Genomic DNA, 9,555 nt, shown 5'->3' with positions numbered 1-9,555 from the left:
ACAAATGGTACCTCCTTCTGGGTTAACTTAGTCATCGATAGTGCAACCCGGGAAAACCCCTCGATGAATCTTTGGTAGTATCCGGCCAAGCCTAAGAAACTTCTAACCTCCGTCACCGTCGTTGGTCTCTCCCATTCCATCACCGCCTTTACTTTCGAAGGATCTATGACTATTCCTCCTTTATTCACCACGTGACCTAAGAACTTCACTTTCTCCTTCCAAAACTCGCATTTGGACAACTTAGCATACAATTTCCGCTCGTTCAAAATTTGTAACACAATTCTTAAGTGTTCTTCATGCTCCTTCACCATTTTTGAGTAAACTAAGATGTCGTCTATGAAAACTACCACGAATTTGACCAAAAAGGGACAAAAAACTCTATTCATGTAATCCATGAACACAACAGGTGCATTCGACAACCCAAAGGACATCACCGCAAACTCGTAGTGTCCATAGCGTGTCCTAAACATAGTTTTTGGAATGTCATCTTCCTTCACCCTTATCTGATGGTAACCAGATCTCAGATAAATCTTGGAGAACACCCCAGCCCCTTACAGTTGATCCATCAAGTCATCTATCTTCGGCAATGGATGCTTGTTCTTCACAGTTACTTTGTTTAACTACCAGTAATCTACGCAAAGTCGCATTCCTCCATCTTTCTTCTTTACCAATAAAAATGGTGCTCCCCACGGAGATACAATAGGTCAAATGAACCTCTTATTCAGAAGCTCTTCTAATTGAGTCTTAAGTTCAGCCAGCTCTATCGGATCCATTCAATAAGGCGCAATCGACACTGGTCTGGCTCCTGGCACCAAATCAATCGCGAACTCAATCTCCTTTTAAGGTGGGAATTCAAGAATATCTTCCAGGAATACTTCTGGAAACTCCCTAACTACTGGAATTTGATCTATCCTCTAATCATCACCTAACACATTCGTAGCCAACAATATATAACCTTGACACTCTTCCCCACTACAGTTCACAAGTACAGAGTTCAGATAGTTGATGTGTGAAAATTAGATTCCACACAAGCTCGCCAGCAAGTATACCGGGTCGCATCAAGTAGTAAAACTCACGTGAGTGAGGTCGATCCCACGAGGATTGATGGATCAAGCAACTTTAGTTAGGTGATCAATTTAGTTAAGCTAACAGTGGTGAATTGAGTGAGATTGAACTAACAGAATGTAAATTGTAAGAAATGTAAAGTGCAGAATGTAAATCGCATCAAATGTAAAGAGATTGGGTGCAGGGAAATTAAAGAAAGAAGTAAATCAAAGCAAGAATAAGTTACAGAAAGATAAATTTACTAGGGATTAGAGATATCATAATCCACAATGACTCAAATGGGTCTCAACTCCTTTCTCAATCATATGAGTAGATCTATGGCAGATTGAAATTGATCGGATCCCAATTCCTTGGCAATCCAATCTCTCTAATCATAATCAATCTTGCCAATTCCTTGATCTAATTTTCATGAGAAGAGGTTAAGTGCATGTCTCTCATCCATAAGCCACACTAACTCTCAAGATCTCAATTTCTCCTGAATGGTGTTGATCAAGAGAGTAGTGAAGGATAGAGCCTCAGTTCTAATGCTCATGATTCCCCTTCCGAGGCTCACACAAGCATTCACAGATTCAGTAAATTGAAAGCAATAGGAACAGAAAGGTAAAATTGACAGAAATAAAAATTGCAGTAGAGATGCAGGAAATTGAAATTGAAATATAGCTGAAATATAAAATTTCAGAAAAAGAAAAAGTGTATTCTATTCTACTCCTACTCCTACTCCTACTACTACTACTCCTCCTAATGCAGCCTTCTCTCTCTCTAATGAATTGAAACTGATGCCTTTATATAGTCTTTCCTAAATTACAAATTGAAATAAAATTGAAAACAAATTAGAATTAAATGTGATTCCTATTCTAGATGATCCTTGTGGTCTTCATTGAGTGATAGGAGTGGGCTTGGTTGCTTGTAGTTCAAATGGGCTTGGAATGAAGTTAATTTGAGCAGAAATTCACTTCTAGGAGAGCGTAGCATTCATTTGGAGAATGGAGCATTCGGGCACCCACGCGTATGCATGTTATACGCTTGCACGTCCCTGGTATTTTGGCTCATCGACGCGTACGCATCACCCACGCGTACGCGTCCCTTGCAGCATTCGCTTTGAGAGTGTAGCATTCGTGAAATAAATGCTCCTTCCACGCGTACGCATGGATTAAAAAATGTCAAATCCACACTACTGCTCAACTCATGCGTGTGCGTGCTTGTTCCCAAAAATCACATCCACGTGTACGCGTCGATGGCTAAATTTTAAATCAAATTTTCAAAAGCATCGCCGGCACTCATTCGCAGTGAACGTATCGATCATTGCTGGTGAACGCTAATCCTCCTTCCATGCGTACGTGCCATGCATACATACGCGTGGATCTCCAAAAGTGTCATCTTGCACGTAAGCGCCTAGTACGTGTGCGCGTCACTTGTGAACATAGCGTTCTCCTGCACTTCTTCCTTCTTTGTTTCTTTCTCTCATTTTTTCACCTGTCATCAATCAAACATGCCATCAAAGTCTTACCAAAATCATAAGGTTTTGTATCATTCATAATAATTACTAAATTGTTTATAAATCTCATGATTTTGTATAAAATCAACAATGTTTGATTGAGTCAAGATAAACATGAAATTTCTCGTCCAAACACTTACTTATTGCCTAGAAATGTATGAAAACCAAGTAAAAAAAGATAAAAATTGCTAGTAAAACATGTACAAAATGACGTGTCATCAATAATAACCCTCGGTTATCACTGCTCCATTTTCTCATTCCGGCATAAACCGAATCGATCACTCAAAGCAATCAAACAAAACCCGATTCTTTGACAACCAATCAAATTCCAAAATCATCTCCAACCCAACCATTGGAAAATAGATTAATTCATGAACAAATTTTCTATTCTTAAGCTTGAAACCTACTTGCCTACAACTTGACCCTGTCACAACTGTTTGATACGGGGTGTGCACATGCAAATCAAATGATAATTTTGACACTTTCAATCCTACTTCGTCAACCTTATCAAATGAAATAAACGAATGCGAAGCTCCAGTATCATACAATGCAACCAGAATTTTATCACTAATTAAGCAGTTACCTCTCATCAGAGGATCCGCCTTTGCAGCATCCTGGGTGATCACAACAAACACCCGACCTTGTTGGTTCTGACCCGCATTCGGAGTCTTTCTACGAGGGCAATCCCTCGCTATAGGTCCAGGTATTCCACAGGTAAAGCATCCACCTATACCCAACTTGCACGAGTCATTCGAAAGATAATAATGCCTGCAACAGTTACAAATTGAATCTAGAGAAGCCTTACTCTGATTACCTCTACCTCTGACCGGACGGTACTGATCATAACCGTTCCTTCTGAGGCCTCCTTGACTTTGATGTGCATATCCTCCTCTCTTAAAATTTTGGCTCCTTGGTGGAAAGTATTTTCCGCGCCCACGGTTATTGTTTTCTCCACGAGTGTTTCTTGACGTTGCTACTTTCTTTGCACACTCCTCAACCACCCTCGTCTTGTTCACAAGTTCAGAAAAGATCCGAATCTCCAAAGGAGCAACAGCAGTCATAATGTTATGCTTCAAGACTCCCTGGTACTTAATACATTTCCAGCTCTCATAGGACTCCACGACACCCTGACATACCCTAGAGAACCTACAGAACTACTCAAACTGACTAGTGTAGTCCGCCACAGATAGTGAGCCTTGCTTCAGCTGCATAAGCTCCAACTCCTTCGCTTCCCTTACAGATTCAGGAATGTACTTCTTATAAAAAGCCGTCTGGAATACATCCCAAGGAATATCAGCATCATGAAGTTACAGTAAGCGGCATTCTCCTTGCCATCAGTGCTGGGACTCTCCTAAAAGCTGATACGTGACAAAGTCCACAAACTTGTTGTTCAGAACATGCTGGGCTTGTAACACACGCTACATCACCTAGAACCAATTATCGGCCTCCATAGCATTGGTCGAACCTCTAAAACTAGGTGGATGAACCTTGAGAAATGAAGCTATGGTCATCAGAGCACCTCCCAAGTTATTACTGTTTCCTTCCCCCATTTCTATTTTCATTTCCCACCGGTTGACCTAACCTCTGCTCAGCTTGCAGAGTCGCAGCAGCATTCGCCTCTATAGTATTAGCAAGATTAGGCATTGCCGCTAAAAACTCAGCATGGTTATCGGCCGGTTGTTCATTTCCCGTATCTCCTCGTGAACGCGTACGTCCTCGTCCGCGAGTAGCCATTAGGGTTCTTGTCTACACCAAACAATCGATATCAAGGTAATCAGTCTTAATATCAAAAGCCTAGTGCTTCAATTATCCCAAAAAGTCACTCATAAACAAGCATGCTATGGAATATTAACCTAAATAGCATAAAAAAGAAAGACACAGAGTATGCAATGAAGCACAATCGGTCCATCCCTCAGGCTCATGAGCTTAAGGCACAAGATATACATACAGATTTCAAGACATATATATACAGACAAACAGAGTTTTGAAAGTAAAACAACTTAAAAAATATTTCTCTCAAAGTAAGCCTCTAAGGCATAGATAAATACAAAAGTGAGAGAACTATACAAAATAAACCAAAAGACTTTAAAACATAGCAAAGATCCTCCTCTCTATCACCATCAAAGCAACTCACCGAGGTGGGTTGTGATCTGCATCTGAAAAACAACAACAGCGTATGAGATGAGAACCGAAGTTTCTCAATATGGTAATAGTGCCTAGTGATGTAAGATATAAGACTCTTGGATGCCAGAGGCAATCCAAGAGCTTCATATCCATCATGAGATTCGAACTTAAAAGATAAGTATATTTAAAAATATTACTTTAAACCATAGAGAAAATAAGGGAATCTAACTTAGTGGGTTTCTAATCTAACAATTCTCCGCTGTCCCACAGCCTTCACCAGTCTAACCGCCATGTGAGTAAAAAGCTTGAGAGTGAGCAGTTAAAGTCATGATCCAAAGCAAAAAGAGTGTGCTTAAGAACTCTGGACAACTCTATATGGGGATTCTAGCAAAGTTGAATCACAATTCGAAAGGGTTCACCCAGTTAAGTGTTTGTGGCATTTATGTATCCGGTGGTAATACTGGAAAACAAAGTGCTTACGGCCACAGACAAGACTCTAAAAGCTATGTTCAATAATAAAAAATAATTAAAATAGGAGAGTCAATAATATCATCTAGATTCTAAGTTCCTACAAATGCCAACATTTCTGAGTTTCAATGGATAGTGAGATGCCAAAACTATTCAGAAGCAAAAAAGCTACTAGGTACCACTCATCTAATTGAAATCGAGCTTCAATGAAAACTCTGAGATTTATTGTATCTTACTCTTCTTTTTATCCTACTTTTTTTTTAGTTGCTTGAGGACAAGCAACAGTTTAAGTTTGGTATTGTGATGAGCGGATATTTGACACGCTTTTTGACATCATTTTCAAATAGTTTTTGGCATATTTTGTTTAAGTTTTATTATATTTTCATAGGTTTTGGTGTAAAATTCATATTTTGGATTCTACTATGAGTTGTTCTGTTTTATGGTGATTTCAAGTTTTTTCAAGCTGAAATCTGAGAATTTTGACAAAGTCTGATTCAGAGGCAAGGAAAGCGTAGTAGATGTTGTCAAGATCTGACCTCCGTACATTCAAGCAAGCATTTCTGGAGCTATAGATATTCAAATAGAGCGTTCTCAATAGATATGGGAAGCTAATATTCAGGGCTTTCCAGAAATATATAACAGTCTATACTTGTCTTTGAAGATGAAGGCCCAAAACTGGTGTTCAACGCCAGTCATCTATCCCCTTCCTGGCGTTGTACACCCAAAAGGGAGCAGCTGGCATCCAACGCTCAAAGGGTAGCCAAAGGGAGCGTTCAATGTCCAAAAGCCCTATAGCATGTGGAGACACCCTTAGCTCAGCCCAAACACTCACCAAGTGGGCCCCAGAAGTGGTTTTTTGCACTACAAGCCTAAGCCTATCATATTTCTATAATCCTTAGTTATTAAATTAGTATATATAAAAGAAGATCACTCTTGTTTTAGGATCTTTGACCACCATAGAAAATTATTTCATATTTTTGAGTTTCATTGTACAACATGAGCCACTAAACCTCCTAGGTTAAGGTTAGGAGCTCTGCTGAGTTTTATGGATTAATAAAAGTACTACTGTTCTATTTCAATTCGTGTTTGATTCTCTCCTAAGATGTATCTTCATTCTTCAACCTTATGAATGAGTTGAACTGTCACAAGTTATCTCTATTCTATATGGGTTTAGCAAGCGTCTTTCATTGGATATCAATGAACTACTAGTTTGAGGATACGTCTCTTACACGGCTAATCCATGACTTCGTTGGGAACTTCTCGAGACATCAGTTCAGCCAAGGTATGGGGAGATTAGGGTCTTTGTGGTAAAGGCTAGAATCAAGGTGCAACATTCTCTGATCCAGAAGATTCGACCTTGTCTGTGGCATTTTGAGTATGATCACCAAGGGGATGGACTGCAGGAGCTTCACCCTCATTCAAACTGGATGTGCACTAAACCTGAACCAGCCTAGAGGAAGATTGGTGGCCTCTCAACCGGCGTTGATCACATACAACCTACTATAGAAGAAATCATTCACAGTTGGAGTAGACACTAAGAAAGTATTGATCCAGAAGAACAAAGCATCCCAAAGCCTTAACCATCTTTGTATCATTAGATTCACAATTACTGAGTAATGTTATCTTTATTTTACTTTTATGCGTTTACACAACTACACAACTTTTATAACTAAGATTTACAAGATAATCGCTGTTTGATCCAAGCCGACAATCTTTGTGGGATCGATCCTGACTCACCTCAGGTATTACTTGGACAACCCAGTGCACTTGTTGGTTCAGTTGTGCAAAGTTAAATTCTGTGCACCACGGACCATTATATATTGCTAAAAAGCCCTAGAAGTTAACTTTCCAACGCCGTTAAGAACACGTTATTTAGACTCTTGTAGCCCTATAAATGCTCGTTTGAATATATGGAGGTCAAAATCTGACAGCATCTGCTATGCTTTCCTTGCCTCAGAATCAGACTTTGCCAAATTTGCCAAATTCACCTAAAAATTACCTAAAATCGTAAAAAAAACACAAAAGCACACAGTAGTATCCAAATAGTGAATTTTGCATTAAAACCTACTAAAACATTATAAAACTTAACAAAATATACTAAAAACACTAAGAAAATAATGCCAAAAAGCGTATAAAATATTCGCTCATCAGAACACCAAACTTAAACTGTTGCTTGTCCTCAACCAACCAAAAACATGTAGGACTAAAAAGAAGATATAGTAAGTCTCAGAGTTTTCAATGATGCTCAATTCCAAGTATTGAATGGGGCTAATAGCTCTTTACTTCTGAATAGTTTTGGAATCTCATTATCCTTTGAAGTTTTGAAATATTGACATCTCTTGGAACTAGAGTCTGGATGATATTATTGATTCTCTTAGTTTAGCTCTTCTTGATTCTTGAACACAACTTCTTTTTGTGCTTTGCACCCTTTTGAGCCTAGCCGTGACTCTAAGTGTTATGTTATCCCGTATTACCACCGGATACATAAACGCCACAGGTACCTAACTGGGGGAATCTTTTGGATTCGAATTTAGCTTTGCTTAAATTCCCAGACAGTGTTGCCCAGAGTTCTTAAGCATACTTTTTTGCTTTTGGATCATGACTTTTACTGCTCAGTCTCAAGCTTTTCACTTGACACCTTCACACGACAAGCACTTAGTTAGGGATAGCAACTCAATTGAGCTTTTTAGGCTGACTTTTAACCCTCCTAACCATTGATGCTCAGAACCTTGGATCCTTGCTCTTTTGATTTTTCTTTTATGAGCATTTTTTCTTTTTATTTTTATTTGTCTTTTTCTTTTTCTGCTGCTTTTTCTTGCTTCAAAAATCAATATTTTTTATTTTTCAGAGAGTCAATAATACTTTTCTAAACTCACTGTTCATCAAGAGCCAAAACACTCAACTTCAATATCAATCATGCACTGTTAATTCATACATTCAGAAGATAAATGCAAGGCCACCACATCAAATTAATTGGAATGCATCATGATATACTTAAAACTTATGTATCTCACTGTTTCTTTGTTAAATAATTTTTATTTTAAGTATGGTGAGGATACAAAGGATATCTTATAACTGAAATGGGGCAAGAAAACAAAATACTAAACGTGATCATGAACTTAGAAAAGAGAATAGACAGTAAATTAAAGTACAGTGAAAAAAGAAGTAAAACAGAGCGAGATGTAATGGGACTCAACAACCTCAGTGGCGGCAGCTGCTGCTTCCCCTTGAGAATCCAATGGAGCATTTGATCTCTTCTATGTCACACCCTTGCCTCAGCTATTCTTCCATCAACCTTCTCCGATCTTCTCTTATCTCATGGAGGATGGTGGCGTGTTCAGTGTGCTCCACCCTCAGCTGTTCCACGTTTGAGCTCCGCTCCCCTTTTGAGGTATTCAGTTGATCCTAATAGTCACGGGGAGGAAAATATGTCCTTTGAGGTATCTCAGGGATTTTTGGTGGAGGCGGCTGCACGGGCTCTTATTGGGGTCCTTGTGCTGATTCTCTGACATTCTCCATCCTGATCTTCGTGATGGGCTTATCCTTCTCAATGAGAGTGTCACCTAGAATGTTAATCCCAGCCAAATTGCACATGCAATGGATGAGAAGTGGGAAGGCTAGCCTTGCCTCGGTGGAGGCTTTTGTGGCTACCTTGTATATTTCTTGAGGGATTACCTCGTGCACCTCCACTTTATTTCTGAGCATGATGCAATGTACTATGCTTTGTCAATAGTAACCCCAGACTGGTTACTAGTAGGGATGATGGAGCTTTGCACAAGCTACAACCATCCTCTAGCCACTGGCTTGAGGTCAAGTCAACTCAGTTGGTAGGGCTTGTCGTGTGCATCTAGCATCCATTGGGCTCCCTCCACACAGATGTTGGTGAGCACTTGCTCTAACCTCTGATTGGAGTTGACCCTTCTTGTGTAGGAGTGTGGGTCACCTTGTAATTCAGGCAGTTAAAATGCCAACCTCACACTTTCCGGGCTGAAGTCCAAGAGTTGCTCTCGGACCATGGTGCGGTAATTCTTGGGTTGTGGGTTCACACTAGTGTCATGCCCCTTGGTGACCCAAGTGTTGGCATAGAATTCTTGCACCATCGGTGTGGCAACAGCTCAGCTAGAATTTCCCAGCCCTTTCTCCAAATTTCTTTCAAGGATTTCTGGATACTCATCCTCCTTTAGCCTAAATAGGACCTCAAGAATCACCCTTTTGTGCCTCACCACAGCATAGAAGTGATCTTGGTGGGCCTTGGTGAGGAATCTCCATGATTCCCACAGTTTAGAGGTAGAGGCGGGAGCTTTTCCCTTTCTCTTCTTTGAAGATTTGCCGGCCTTTGGTGCCATACTTAAGAATGGAAAAGTCAAAAGCAAGCTTTTGCAATACCAAACTTAGAAGCTTTT

At 39.8% G+C, this 9,555-nt stretch overlaps 1 protein-coding gene across 1 annotated transcript; it reads right to left on the bottom strand.

The window, feature by feature from the left end:
* Positions 1–2,838: 2,838 nt before the first annotated feature.
* Positions 2,839–3,621, bottom strand: LOC107465644 (uncharacterized). The gene has a single exon (XM_016084619.1). The coding sequence runs from the start codon at positions 3,619–3,621 to the stop codon at positions 2,839–2,841; it is 783 nt and encodes a 260-aa protein (XP_015940105.1).
* Positions 3,622–9,555: the final 5,934 nt, after the last annotated feature.

The sequence above is a fragment of the Arachis duranensis genome, chromosome 9, assembly GCF_000817695.3.
Source record: "Arachis duranensis cultivar V14167 chromosome 9, aradu.V14167.gnm2.J7QH, whole genome shotgun sequence".
Taxonomy (NCBI): domain Eukaryota; kingdom Viridiplantae; phylum Streptophyta; class Magnoliopsida; order Fabales; family Fabaceae; genus Arachis; species Arachis duranensis.
The sequence above is the reverse complement of the archived record's forward strand: the minus strand, read 5'-3'. Positions and strand labels throughout refer to the sequence as shown.